This window comes from Diplotaxodon limnothrissa, linkage group LG11 (assembly GCF_057381915.1).
Source record: "Diplotaxodon limnothrissa isolate DT_005_m linkage group LG11, D_limnothrissa_male_GT1.1, whole genome shotgun sequence".
In the NCBI taxonomy this organism is placed as follows: domain Eukaryota; kingdom Metazoa; phylum Chordata; class Actinopteri; order Cichliformes; family Cichlidae; genus Diplotaxodon; species Diplotaxodon limnothrissa.
In genome coordinates this window covers 1,138,869-1,154,506 of record NC_140606.1, presented here as the reverse complement: position 1 = coordinate 1,154,506, position 15,638 = coordinate 1,138,869, and the positions used below count along the sequence as shown (strand labels likewise).

The window sequence follows — 15,638 nt, the reverse complement described above, 5'->3', positions numbered from 1 at the left end:
TAACTCTGCATGAATATTTCATCCCCCCTAAGCATTTATTATGGGGCCGTCTGGGAGTCTCCCGAGCATAAACCAGATTGGTCCACCTGTGATAAATATCCTTATAAGAGAGCAGCCCTTCCACCATCCAACTCCCCTTCTAGTCCATTGCCCCCGACGAGGAAGAAGAGTTCCTTTTACTGAGCCATCAATCATCATTGGCCATAGAGATGTTGAAGTAACTCCTCCAGACGGCCGATCCACATGTGTGATAGGAGTACTGGCTGATGAGTCACTAAGCTGCTGAGAGTCAGGGTCAAGGTTACTTTGACCCTCACCACTTTGGACAGCTTATTTAAGTTCAATGACATTTGGAGAACCCGGAGAAAGATTAAGCAGAAGCAAAGCTTCAGAAATGTGCACATGCATCCTGCTGCTGCCCCCCCATCAACACGTGTATGGGTGTAAATGTGAGGAAGCTAAAACAGAAAATATGTATTTATTATTGGAAACTAGATTTATTCACCCAGACTTCAATGATTTATGCTCTTTCCCTGAACTCAGTCTCTGTAATTAATTGTACTCTTCACATATTGCATCACATATATCAACACCAAAATTGTCACAGAATTTGAGAATGGGAGCAAATAAGTTACTATATGTATGATAGAGGAATGGAGGGTAACAGCAGGAGATCTCTGCGCCTCTTCTTCTCCACTCACTGTGTCAGCTTTCACATAATTATTATTCAGTAAATCAGCAAATAAATATGGGACTGTGATTTGAAGGCTTTCACCCATTAAGAGTCTCAAACGTTGCTAAATAATCTCAACTCTTGCATGTATGTAGCGTGCATGTGTGCTGAGCAGTGAGACGAGGCTGAAGTCACTGCTGCGATGTGATTAGTCAGGAGTGTGCCAATCAGACCATAGCCTGGTATCAGCATCACTGAATATCAATGAGCTGTTTTGTGTGTTATTGGGAACTGACACATGGATGGTGGAGAATTGAGTTTAAAGTCAATGTCAATTGTAACTACAGAAGTAACTAAGAGCTGACGGCAGCCCACACCAGATTTCAGGTTCGCCTGGATTCGGACCTGCATGCGTACGCGCACAGTGGCTAGCTGGGGTCGTGAAACATCAGCACTTTATTTTGCTCAAAGATTTCTTTTTGCCACGTCAGGATTTACTGACCTTAAAAAACCTGAGTGGAACACCTTTCAACACGTCCTGTCATATTATCCATCTGCCTCTTCAAACTGGCTGAGTGAAACTCACCCTGTCAGCCTGTTTGGCTGTTCACTGGCAGACTTAAAGAAGGAATATTTCTCTACTATCAGCAGCTCATTGTATTTGTATTCTGGAACATTTTCCTCAGTTTGGGATCTTTCTAGCTTTAGTCATGTTTTGCTTTTATTACACATTCACTCTTGCTGAAATCCATGCCATCCATAACAGCTCGTAATCTCTTCTAACAGCCTTCCATGACTGGACTAGGAGCGGACTGGGGGTGTATCTGTTCCATCTACCTACTGACTGCAGTGTTGAAGCAGTCAACTGGTCACAATTTCCTGCACAGATCTGATACTCAAATTATAAACAGCCAGTACAAACAAACAAACAGTTTTAGACCGGAGCAGCATTCAGTGTACACAGAGTCTGATGATAACGACAGACATTAAGAAGACAGCAGGAAACACCTCACAGGTTTAGTGTATCATTCAAATTTAGTGTATCAAGTCTTTTTCTAATAACTCGATTGTTTTTGCTTTCAATAGTGTTTTTTTAAAAGCTCCGTCTTCATCTCCACCACCAGCATCGAGACTCCGGGGGATTCTCCGCTTAACTCCTGTCGCTACTGAGATTCTGTTTTGCTGTGATGGGCCATCAGAGTCTAACTGCCAGATAGCTTAATTGAATGAACCACAGTCAGTATCTGCTGATGACGCTATCTCTTTATTGAACTTGCTCTATAAACAGTTAGGAGTTCACTAAGCTTTATCACATGTGTCATTGTAAGAGACTGAGCTTGAAACCTTGATGGGTAGAATCATGTTTGGACTCTGCTCAGGGTCTTTTTCAGAAAAAGGTTGTGTAGTAATAACAGACAAAATGACTCATTGGTCATACCTGAAACCTGATGCTTGGACACATTTGGTCCATGGAGCACACTGATACATAAAGTAGCACACAGTCAAATATATCGTGGGTGTAATCAAACTTTGCAACAGCAGCAGCTGCAGCAGTGCTATTCCTGGTTGTTGTACGGATGTAATGGCTGACTGGGGGAGCTATAACACATGCTGCTGCCATTTCAGTTTGGCTATTACAAAGTTGAGCCGTTAGAGGAGGACCATTATTGTTATTGATTTGCTTGTTTGCCGCCTTCATGGCGGAAAAGCAGCACACAAAGAGAGATTGTTCCCCCCCCCTTTATGTCCCATTCTGGAAAGCAGGTGGAGAGCAGCAGATGTGGACTCCTGAGGAAGAAACCGTGAGATTATATAGAATAGAAATGTTCTGCTACATTGCCTTTGTCTTGGTACTTTAGGCAGGTAGCTAAAGGTAGCAATGCAGCAAGAAAGAAAATACAAATAAAACCCAGTCCTGCTGGAATCTGTTCAATGATTCAAACCAGTCTCCTTCAATGCTTCAGTTTGCCCTCAGTATCCTCTATCAGGGCTATCTGCATTTACTATCAAGTCACCTGTGTAAATGCTGACACTGAGCAGGTAAAGGTGTTTGTAGGTCAACCCAGGAGCTCATTTCCCATCACCAAGACAGAAAATCAAGCTGTTGTTAACCCCAGGATGAACTAGCTGTGTCCACTTTACAACTTAATTAACTGCGGTTGTGGGATCAATCAGTTTCAAAGCCCCACCCATAAACTCCATCACACAGACACACACACGCACACACACAAACAAACAAACAAAATACTTGAAGGCTGCTCCAAAAATGATGAGATTATATTTTAAATATTGTTCCGTTCTCTTCCAAACACCAGCAGCTGTCTGTTGTAGGTTTGAGTGTTTGCTAAAATAAAAATAAAAGCATTCTAACGTCTCACCTGTTTGTTTTTTCTCAGGCATACATGTGGACTATGTTTATTAAGAGAGATGAAGCTTGTGTTTCTGTCATGTAGTGATTGTGCTTAACTATATGAAGCTTATGAGACATTATGAAACAGAATTTAGTCAAAGTCCTTAAGATACGCTTTTAAATGATCTTTTTTTTCTTGAAGAGATCTACTACATCATATGTAATTTCTATGTCATGTGTAGTTTCCATTGCAGATATCAATCACCGTTAAATTAAGAGGGGATGGCAGTAAAACCCCGGAGCTATGATGTTGTAGAGCGATCGAGCTGGGGAAGTCGGTAAGTCCAGACCCCCGTGTGGCTAGTGGCTAGTGAAAACGTGAGTACAGACTCGCGTACTTGAGTATTTAGAAACGGTCTGCAGTCTGTGAACTGACCTCAGCTAACGCCAGCTAACAGCATTCGCAGTCAAACCCGCTCTCAGCCATACGATATGTGACTACATGCTCATCCAACTGAGCTAAAGATGCGTCCAACTGTGTTTAATCACCAAAATTGGAGAAGGCATAGAGAGAGGGCAGCCTAACATATGAAACAGGAAATGATATAATATGAAATAAATTCTATATGTCAAGTTGTGTGCCAATATTTGCTGTGTAGTAGAACTGAGACATTAGTCATTAAATTCTCAAACAGAAAAACATTAAACATAAATATATAAAATATAACTTTTTACAGGGAGACAGGAATAAAAAAGACCCAGCTTAAAGTGGAAGAGAAGGAGCTTTGGCTGGACCTGCCCCTTTGACCAGGCTCCTGATTGGTTGTCGCGGCGCGACTTGAAGCTGGAGTTCATATTTTTCCACCTCAAGCTGTAGATGCGATATGCGTGAATGCACCACACAAACTGCCGCGCGTATTTCTATTCGCGCTTCAAGTGTGACTAACACGTTTTCGCGACGCAAATCTGCTTCTGAATTTTCGCGGGACCCCCAGTCGCGCTTCATCGCGCTCCTCCATTGACTTCATGTAAACCTGACGCTCTGGTCGCGTCTATCGCGTTCGGTGTGTACGCACCGTCACTAACACTACAAATCTCACGTGTCTATGGCTGACTTAAAACCTCTTTTCCACTGCTTATCTCTAGTCCTGACTATTCACAACAGAACGTAAGGACAGTAAACCACTGATAAAATCTGCTATTTGCAGATTTCCCTGATCACGTGTGCCTACTGGTTTGTTCCACAAAGCATGCACTAGCTGAACACATGCACTGCAGTTCTTCGATCCAGGCCAGTTCAGTTGCAGCCTGTCTGTTGGATGGAACTCTGGGAGGCCTGGCAGCCTGTCTCCATGCTGGCACTTACCCTGACCTCTGGCATATGGTCCATGTACCCAGCCTGCTGGCTTATTTGTCATCTGGTGACCTAGACTGGACTCATAGTCTGAACAAGGTTTCATTCACCGCATAAGGAGAAAAGCTACTTCCTCACAGATTATGAACTCAACAAGCCAAAACCTCAGTAAAAGCAAGTGACACAGAGAGTTCTTGGATTCTGTAGCACTGCTGTAGTTTTGATTTACCTTTTGTTTTTTAGAGTACACTGAAAGATGTACTCTAAAAACATGAACTACAAACATGAATGAATGTTTGTAGTTTGTAGTGAAAAATGTGTGTGTGAAAGGTCAGACTGAAAAAAAGTTTAACCCTCTATTTTCCAAAACTTCAGCAGTTTGTAATGTATTACACTTTATGTCTTAGTTTGCAGTATGTTACTTAATTACTCAATGAGGGAAGTATTTTTAAATCTATTTGTTTCAATACTTTTAAACTGATCTGAAAGAAACTGTCCCATAATTATTAGTTAACAGGTTAAAGGCCACAGTCACCTAGATTAAGACAAATCTCAATACGAATGAGGACATATACGGGATCTCTCTTTTAGTTTTTACGTATATACATAAAGCAAAGTTCAAAGTTAATCCAAAAACACTTAAAGTCATTTCCACAATAATTCTTCTACCTGCATGAACACGTAGCTCATCGTTCGTAACCTGCTGCAGATTAGGGCCTAGCTTTGTCTTAGCATGCTATCTGTGCAGATGGATTTCTGTTAGCAGTATGATGCTTCTCTCCTGGATGCAGTTTGAACTTAACCATCCTGCTTTTGTTCTTTTGTCCAACAAAAATAAAAGTCATGTCCATACCTTCACGGTAGACCACTCTACTATTTTCCTCTTCCCAAACACAAACTGAACATTCAATACTGGGAAGGAATCTTTTCACGTGAAAAGATTTTAGCATGAAATGCTATTAAAACATTTATAAACTCTCAAAGTTTTTTAAATGTATATATGACAAGAACTTTCAGTACAAGAACTGTGTATGCGGCCTTACCAGTGCTGTCATCATAAACCACCGTCACCGTCTTCCATTTGAAGAAGTGGACCAAGTCCAGGATAGCCCGGCTGAGGGAGGAGAAGTCTGGATAAAGGCTCACGTAGAAGACATCTCTGTTGTCTGACACCTGATGCTTCCATTTGGTCTGGATGTGTGGGACCCCAAGGGCATTACAAATAGACTGGACAGCATTAGCAGAGGAACTGTGAGAGGGACCGAAAATCGCTGCTACCCCAAGAGAAAGCTGGTCACAGGCTAGGGAGACAAAGCATTTAAATTGGTTAGCCCGCTGCTCCTCGGATGCAATACGTCAACATTAATCTGTGTTCTGCATCAGACCACTGCTCCATGATAGATGTAGATAACCATTACACAGGTCAGCTTTGCATACATTACAGATGAGGACAGAATTATTTATTTACAATTCATCATTATTCATTCTTATGAAAATGTCATTTTTCAAAGGTTTAGTTTTATGTTGTGTGCTTTGATCGTTCTGCTTTGCATACAGTAACATATTATTTCACAAAAACTAAAACCTACCAAGGTCAACATTATTAGTCACCCTGATGCAACTGTGCATGATTTTTACTGGATACGTTTTTACAGGATTGTAGTTTCCAGTAAGTGCAGTCCCAGCCTCATCTTCTTTGGCAAACCTCTCAAACTCCTCCTAATGGTCTTCTGACATGGACCTTGGTCTTCAATTCATCCGACAGATTTTCAATAGGACTCATATCGGGGCTTCGTGCAGGTCAGTCAATATCATTCATTTTGGTCTTCTAGAGGTTGGAGCAAAATATGTTTTGGATCATTAAAGTGTGGGAAGACAAAACAACAAACCAGACCCAGTATTGAATTACGAAATTCCCAGTTGCAGATTCACTGAAGCATCCCTACACTTTGGGTTATACGCCTCTTCCTTCTTTCTTGGTAAATACGCAGCAGCGCTGTGGCCAAAGAACTGTAGTTTTGTCTCATCTGACCAAAGGAAGCATGCCCAGTATCCATAATCGTTCTCCAGGTTACCTTAGCGTACTGCAGTCCAGCTTGAAGTGGTCTCTTCTTCTTTGAGTCAACAATTTTTAACTTGACGAAGTCATTTCCAAGTATCATCAGTTGTCATGGGGTCTTTCGACATCTCTCTCTCTAGATTTTGTTACAGAGTCGTTGACATCGTTGGCTTCCTCTAACAGGATTATCCTGCACTGACTCTTTCATTTTCTTGATGTCTGCACTCCAGTTTTTGATACTTGGAAACACTTTGGTAACTTTGCTTCATGAGCATCAACAACTCTAACCAGCCGAAACGGATTTCTTTTGTTTTTGGCGTCATGCTTTCTCAGACAGATCGAAACCATGCTAACGTTTTCATACTGGATGTAAACTGGAAGATAACCCATTTAACTGGTTTTTACAAGCTTTAGGCATTACAGAGTTAAAGCACATAATTTCACAGCAGTGTTTTGTGGCTAAAAGAGGAGATAATAATTTTGTCCTCATGTGTAGTTTTGTCTATTGACAACAAGTCTAAATCTATTAAATATACTCCCATCATGGGTCTACAGGTGCATCTTCAGTTTGATGACTTACCAACAACACATATCCTTGTATTTGCTGTGCACTCTGATTACCTTATTTAATAAAAGAGACTTGAGTAAATCACTAAGACAGGATATAATGGCCCATAATTGATAAGGGACTTGAAATGTCAGCCTGATGCACACAGAAAACTGATAGATTATAGCACTTTATTGGCTGTCTCTGGGGGCCAAGCAGGTCTTTGAATTACTGCCGCTGAGTCATTACCTGGAACCAATCAATTATCTCTGTTTACATTTGTAGTGCTCAGCCATTTCTCCCTCGCCTGATTATAACTGCCACAACCTAAACGAGTGCAGCTCAGCTCAGGGGCCTGAAACAGTGACTACATATATATTTATATGAATGCACACACAATCACAAGCAAGCAAATACCTTTCCTGGAGGCCTCGAAACTGTCATAGATGTTTATCCTTTGGATGTCATAGGTGAGTGTGGTGTTTGGAAGCAGAGTTCTGTTTCTGTTGATTGTGTTTAAAGCAAACTTAAAGGCGAGTTCCTCCGCACCTGATGGGCCACTTTCAATGGACTCAAATATCCCCCCTGCAAACAAAGAGGCATACAATCAGTAACAGTCATCAATAATATGAGACTTCTGCTCAGCTCACATAAATACATAGAAAATAAATGAATGGCTTTTTAAAAGTGGCTAATTTTACCATACGAGAAACAAAGATTCAACAATCAAAAAGACTTTCATGTCATTAAAGGTTAAACGCCATCTCAATTAGATAACACTGTGCCCTGCGGTTTCTACTTTTGGCACAATATAGCAGCTACTTCTGAATCATTCCACATATCGGGTACATCCAAGTCCCAGGACACAAACATACCAAATATCTACGCTCGCACACTTTACCTTTTCAGTCAACTCAAAGATGTCTCTGTGAGAGACCGAGCTCTTGTTGAGCTTCTGACCATCATAAACAAGTGCTTTCTACCACGTTTCTGAGTGTAGCATGTTTTAAAGGGAACCATGTTTGTTGGTTCAGGCGTGACCCTCTGAGCAGTAACTTTAGCTCTGATGAAACTACTCGATAACCGCTCATGTTAAAAGCAGCACAGAGGCAGAAACTGTTCCACTATTAAAGTCCAAACTGATGTAATTGAGACTTGATAAAAATACTTATAAATGAGTCATCAGTTCAGTTCATTGCCTTACGGCCTCCTCTCCTTAGACAGACCATTTCCACCTGCTTCCTCCTCTCTGACCAGGTTAAGAGAAGGTGGGCAAGGCTGAAGGCCTCAATGGCTCTTAGAAACTATGCCTGCCAACTATCTGTGAGTCACATTTACAACCTACGTCTGACTGATGCTATGGAAAGCAACCTGCCACAGAGTTGCAGATCTCACCAATTTAACACAGAGTTGTGAAGAATTATCTTTTGGCACAAGCAGAATAGGAAGTCATGTGACTGATGATCTCTCTGTTACCAAGTCAGATGTGCACAGCAAAATCTCCAGTGTTAAATTAACACTGGAGAGTGTCTATATGGGTCCACACCTCTGAGTGTTAAATACAACACTGTTGAGTGTTAAATTAACACTTTGACAGTGTTATATGTTTAAAAGTAACCTAGTCAGTTTTGAAGATTAACAATGGCTAACACTGAGCAGTGCTGATTTTCTAACACTGGAAAATAAATATTCCAGTGTTAGAAAACCAGCACTGGGTTTTAGACCAGGAAAAATCCATTATTACTGCAAAAGCCATCTGATCGAGACCAGACGTTAAAATAAAAACCTTATTGCCTTCCATTTGAAACTCTGTAAAGGACTTTCTTCAGAAAGCCAGAGGAGGTTATTGTAAAAGTGTGAGCACTCACAGCTACAGTCCTCGAGTGAATACGTCTGACAGGCAGCAGATGAATGGACTAAGAGAAGGCCTAGAGAGCTGGGGGTAAGGGTTTCTGTGATCAATGAACTCTGATTGGCCAGTGAATCAATCAATCAAGCCTTTGGCGAGCAGTGAAGAGCAATGGTAAAAGAAGTGTTGAGGTTTTTTGTTTGGGGTAGCCCTACGGCCTGACCCCGCTGGCTTAGTGTCAGTCAGAAGGAACCCCGACTCTATGCTTTATTTACTCCAACTACAAGCACTTGACTGCAGAGCTCTCAGCGAGTCTGGACATAATCCGCACACATCGCTGTACAAGCACTGCACACACACCTCCATCCATCCATCCATTCGCTTCCGCTTATCCTTTTCAGGGTCGCGGGGGGCGCTGGAGCCTATCCCAGCTGTCGTAGGGCGAGAGGCGGGGTACACCCTGGACAGATCGCCAGTCTGTCGCAGGGCCAACACACAGGGACAGACAACCATTCGCACTCACATTCACACCTAGTTACAATTTGGATTATCCAATTAACCTATCCCCACAAGCTGCATGTCTTTGGACGGTGGGAGGAAGCCGGAGTACCCGGAGGGAACCCACGCAAACACGGGGAGAACATTCAAACTCCACACAGAAAGACTCCGGCCTGATGGTGGAATTGAACTCAGGACCTTCTTGCTGTGCGGCAACAGTGCTAACCACCGTGCCACCGTGCAGCCCTGCACAGTGGACACACACCTGTCACCAGCAAATACACTGAGTCTGTTACAGTGACTGAAATATTTAGAAATGCTCTTTATCAAAGGGGATTTATTCGGTTTAGGTGCAGGGACGTATAGCAAACCTCTGAGCTGAAAGACGGCTGGCAGCGGCTGAACTGTTGAAACTTACATTAGTATTCATCTCATGAGGGAGCTCTATTTTACATGCTATAATGAGTTTGAAGGAATTAATAAGCATCAGTTAAGCAGGATGTACTATAATTGGAAAACCGAGTGCTTGGAATTTTCACACACCATACATTTGCCATGATGATTCTTCTTGTTGTAAATGTTGACTGTGATGGTGTCAGTCTGAGCAGGAATAAACTTCTACTCGTTTATCTTCATGGACATAGAGCAGAATAAGTGATAGAGGACAGAAGCAAAGAGAAAGACAATCCTCCAGTAAAGCCATTTATGAACCAGAGTGTAGAACTGGGATTGGTTTTCAAAATGTTTCTTTTCCAAACTTCTCAACATAAATTCATCAGTTTCCTGGGATCACAGTGGAGCTTCCCCCTTTAACAGTCATAACTCAGTAAGAAATCCTGCTTGTGTTCATCATCAGTGTCATGCATTAAAGTTTTCTTTGCATAGATTTAGTTGGGCGATACTCACAGTATATTCTCTTTGTATCGTTCCAGTAAGCCAGCAAACATGATATATCGATCACAGTAATACATAAGCTAACTAAGCAGCTAGTGCTATGTTACAGTGCTGCCCAGTGCTGCTGTTTGTGGTCAAAACACATTAAGACTATGCTGACACTTTAGTCCTGTTGTTGTAATTGGTTGGTGGTTAGAATGAGAGTAAAGGTGCCACTTACAGGCATCATGTACACAGACTGTATCAAACACATGTGGAGAATCTAAGGATTTTAAGATTGTTGAAGGCAGATGTAATGATGTAATGTAGAAGATAATACAAGCGTAAAAAAACATTATCCCTGTGTTACATATTCTATCTTTTAAAAAGCTAAAAGAAGCCACTTTGTATATCAGTGTTTGTTTTTTCAGTGTCACTGGTGTTACATTTGCTCTTTTATGACCACCTCAATGTGTCTGGGTTTGTGATGCTTCTCTGGTGGAATCTGTACACATGTGCAGACTGTTATGAAGCTCATCTTAAATTGATCCAGCGTGGAGACGTTACAGCCTAGCTACCAAAATGTTTCTCGATCGTGTTTTACGGGGTAACCTGTTTGTCACTGTTAGTCACGATGTCTGCCGATCTCCTAAAAACTCAGTAACCAAGAGAAGACATTACATTTTGCAACATTTTACATTTTAAATTACATTTTAAAGATGCTAAAGAAGCACCTTGGAAGCTTTACGTGTGTGTGTGTGTGTGTGTGTGTGTGTGTGTGTGTGTGTGTGTGTGTGTGTGTGTGTGTGTGTGTGTCTGTGCAGCAGTGTAGTTGTGATCAGTCAAGAGCGAAATCAATCAACAGCGTCTTTACTGATCCCAACGGTCCGTGCACAGAAAAGCCAGCAGGCAGGATGCTCAGTGAAAATGAAACATGCACGATCCAAACACTGATTAATCAGCGTGAGTACGAAAAGATTCACAACGACTATCTCAGGAACTCGCTCAGGTAAACCTGGCTGTTCACAAATCATATTTCCATTGTCTCCACACAAAATACAAAATTACCCACAACTACTTAATTATCGTCTCTGTGTTAATTATAATTCATATATTTTAAAATATATATTTAACTTGATAAGAAAATATCTTCATTTTGTATCAAAGGCAATCGTTGTCTTTAAAATACTAAAAATTTGCAACTTGTTTGCTACAAAACGTTATTTAGCTTTGAATAGACTGTTTGTCATTTCTGCTACATTGAAATAAATTTCTCTCTTGAATGGGATTCTTGTTGTTGTTGTTGTTGTTGTTGTTGTTGTTGTTGTTGTTGTTGTTGTTGTTGTTGTTGTTGTGATCATATGCTTTCACCGTGCAGACAGGGATAACTGTGAACTAACTTCCATCTTATTCGATTCATATTTATATTTGGTCCCGACGTTTCTGAAAAGAATGTTATGGCTTTGTGTTAACATCACTTTTAATATGTGGGCATGTGTTCAACCAGTGCCCTGAATGTGATCTAAAGAACAATGCTGCACCAGTTTCTCCGTCAGTCTTATTTTCATCCTAATAATACTTTATAACCAAAGCAGAGGTAAAGTAACTGTTAAATACTATTCTCACTTTATTATTATTTGTTCTCACTTTAAAAATAAGGAACACAAATACATGGGTTGGTGGGTTTTTGTTACTGATAAATTGCAAATATTGAAATGTTTGCATTTTTTTTTTTACTTCACTTAAAATGTGGCTTGAATTTACACGGCAACCTTAGTTTTTTTAATCTAATTATATCTCCAATGACTTTGTGCTAAATGGTAAATGGACTGATTCTTATACAGCGCTTTTCTACTCTCCCGGAGTGCTCAAAGCGCTGCCTCAACATGCCTCATTCACCCGGTCACACCCACTTCTAAACTCAAGTGCAACTAATAAACAGTCACACTCCGAGGAACGCATCGGAAGGCAATTTGTGGTTAGTATGCAGACTGCAGGAGCCAGGAGTCAAACCACCAGCCTTCCAATCAGGAGCTGATCTGCTCTACCACCTGAGCCACAGTCGCCCTGGACTACACAGAGTCCCTGCTGACACAAAGACTCAATAACAACTGTGTTTAATCCATTAAGTTACTGTGCTCCCTTTGTGGACACGTGTCGCGTAAGCATCAAAACGATTCCCACCCCAGTCATTAATGATTAATTACGATACTGCCAGTAGCACTAAATCCAGAATCATCTTCACAGGACTGAAGAAGAGTCAGACATTGATTGGGAATATTAACTTTAGCAAAAATACGCACTTCTTTTTCAGATGCCCTGGTCAGGAGTGAAACCCCGACCTGTAGTTCCAAAGGCGAGTAGTGTTACCGCGGTCCTGCAGACTAACCAGTGTCTCTGTTCCACTGTGGTTATCAGTGACACTCAGAATTCACACCGATTCAATCTGTGCTGTTTTAAACTTGATTGTTAACTGAACACCTCGTTCACAGTCAGTGTTTCATTAAAAAAGCTCCTTTTAACAACTGTGCTGTGTTTCTTTGTTTTCTAAAAACGTGTGTTTTTCTACTTTCATCTCAATTTTCTTTAAACAAAAGACAAATAATCTTCGTTCAGCTCATCATTTCTGTGGAGTGACAATTATTTATGAGGAAAACTATGCTGACTTCCTCCACCCACTCTCTGCACCTCAGCTGCTGACAGTTTGATGGTGATCAGCATCAGAGCATCAGTGCTGCAGAACGGGAAGCGTAGCATGACGAGCTCCGAGAACACGTTCCATCTTTATCACAGCTGAGCCGCGGCTGTAGTGGACGTGGTTGGGGAGGGTGGTACTGAGAGTGGGAGGGGTGTGGATGTGGGTGCAAGTGGGCAGGAGGAGGCCTGATGGAGGCAATAAAGGCACAAAAACATGCATGGACGATGGAGAAAAAAGGTTATCAGTAAGATGCAATATACTAAATATAGTTATATAAATATGTTTATATGTTTAAATTACATCAGTCTCACTGATGCTGGGTTACATTAGAAAACATGTATTTCATGCAGGTGCATGATATGTCACAGTTCATAAACTGACAGGATCATCCAAATACATCTGGGTATCATCTGATTAGTTATAATAATGAGCCACTACTTATAGGAAGCATACAGAGATTAAATAAGAGGGGCCCAATAACTGATGATCAGCTCTACACAGCATTCAGTGTGAATGTGTGCGTGAATGGGTGGATGACTGGATATGTAAAGCGCTTTGGGGTCCTTAGGGACTAGTAAAGCGCTATATAAATACAGGCCATTTACCATTTACCATTCAAGGTTCTCTGTGATTCATGAGTGTGAGTGGAGACAAAATCCTGCCTCTTTGAAACCAACTAAGGGTCGTTCCTGTGAGACCGAGCACACTTTCTAATCTGTTTGATGCTCAGTGTTGAATTCTTTGTGAGCTCAGTGGTGTCAGTGCTAGGCTGGACATCATGTAATAGAAACAGTTTCTGTGCTTGGATATCGATGAAAGGCTGAATAGGACTGATCATTATTATGTGCAGCAGTATCCAAATTTTTATTTTGCAAGATGGGTTGAACACGTGCAGTCTTTAACGATCCCAGGAGCGCACCACACAACAGCTGATCGTCTTCAGGAGCTCAGAGCTCAGCTGCCGCTTTTTAAAGACGTCGTGGGGGTGTATGCAGACAGCAGGTACAAGGGCTAGGCAGTGTTGGGTGAGTTACTTTTAAAAAGTAATTAATTACTTTGTCAATATTGTATTTAAAATACTTACCTAATTACTGTGTCAGAAAAGTAACTTAATTACTAAATAAGTAATTTTTTTTTTTTTTTTTTATCTCTAGCCATCAGAATTGTTGTCTGAAGGCCAAGAAAGATGCCAAGCGGATTTATTTTACCAAGTGGATCATCATGGCCTTGCCATATTGGTCCATTTGATTGACCTTTATTATAAGTATGAATTTATTTTATTTTCAGTTGCTACAAACGGGACAGACATGACTGGGGGATAGGACAGGGAGAAAGAATGAAAGAAAGAGGGAGAGAAACTCAATAAGTAATTTAACTAAATACTTCTTAAAATCCCTCTAAACCTCGAGTGGACAAACAATAGAAATTAAACTCTTTAAATAATAAATACATTTTTAAAGACGGAGACTCTACAGTACGCAGCGCTAGCATCTCTTCCACAGTGTAGCCTGCAGTCATTTTTTAAGCACCGTCTGTGCTGCTGAAGTAAAATCAGGTTTTGCTGCTCAGCAGGAGTTGCCGCGGTGTTATCCATGGATGATGATGAAGGATCGCTCAGAAGTGTTCGTCTATGCTCTGTGTCAGGCGCTTCAGTAGGTTACTCGTGCTATTAACAGCAGCCCATAGTTTTGACATATCACTGTAATGTTCTTGTCTGCTTGTTTCAGAAAAGTGAAGATACGGGAGTATGTCCACGTCATGAAACAGCCACTCGCTTCAGTCCGACAGCTTCCGCTGGAGAATACGACTGTGCAGCAAACTGGTGTGAAATGACGCGCAGCTGCACTACAGTGATGTTAGTGCGGCAGAGTTTATTTCAAATTATTGAAATTAAATAATGATATTCAGCGAGTTTAATTATTTTACAATGTAACGCAAGTACATTGTAAGTAACTGTAATTAAAATACCTAAAAATGAACAGTAATTAGTTACTCTACTTTTTCAGTGAAAAAGTAATTTAATTACAGTAACACGTTACTTAGTAGTAATGGAATTTGTTTAAGGGTTTGTAATCAACGGCAGTAAATCAAACAAAGCTGGACTATTGTTGATTTTTGAATGGATAATATCAGAGGAATGACTCTGGTCTGACTCTGTAAGATGCAAATATGGAGACTCTCTTTAACAGTGTGTTATGACAAACACTCAGCTCGTCTGATGTTTATCTTTTGATTTGCTAGCACTGTAACATTTCTCCGTGCTGTTTACCACAAACAGTTTTCACTTACTCCTTCATAGCAACATGTTTTCTTATGTTTTGATTGAATACTGTGCCTGTAAGACCTTGTTCAGGTAAAATTGTGCAAGCATGTTTTATTGACTCAAACGCTAACCCGTGGTTTCACGCTGAGAGCGTGATCATAAAAACAGGACTCTAAATGCAACGCTTTGGGCCAAGATGACTTCTTTCTAAATCATAATGGTCATAACGGTGTACTCTTCCAGCCACTGGAGCATGATGAATTAACTTTATATATATTATATGTAATATATAACTTATTGTATTCATTTAATTTTATATAGTGCCAGCTCACACTGGCAGGCCTGGGCGCTTCACTGTAGGATGGAGTTCCTACAATATAAAAGAGTCTTATATGGTTTTAATGTGATTAATCCTCTTTTTCACTCTGCATTCATGTTCTGTGCGCCTGTGCAAACCCTGCAGAGACACCGAGT

At 40.9% G+C, this 15,638-nt stretch overlaps 1 protein-coding gene across 2 annotated transcripts in view; it reads right to left on the bottom strand.

Moving 5' to 3' along the window:
* The window catches only part of grik2 (glutamate receptor, ionotropic, kainate 2), a 326,927-nt gene that overhangs the window by 242,108 nt on the left and 69,181 nt on the right, over nucleotides 1-15,638 (bottom strand). For both annotated transcript variants that reach the window (XM_085366080.1, XM_085366081.1), the window contains exons 2-3: nucleotides 7,401-7,568; nucleotides 5,421-5,678 (exon numbers count right to left, since the gene is read on the bottom strand). In XM_085366080.1, coding sequence (XP_085222206.1) covers nucleotides 5,421-5,678; nucleotides 7,401-7,568 — 426 coding nt within the window. The remainder of the gene's footprint in view (nucleotides 1-5,420; nucleotides 5,679-7,400; nucleotides 7,569-15,638) is intronic.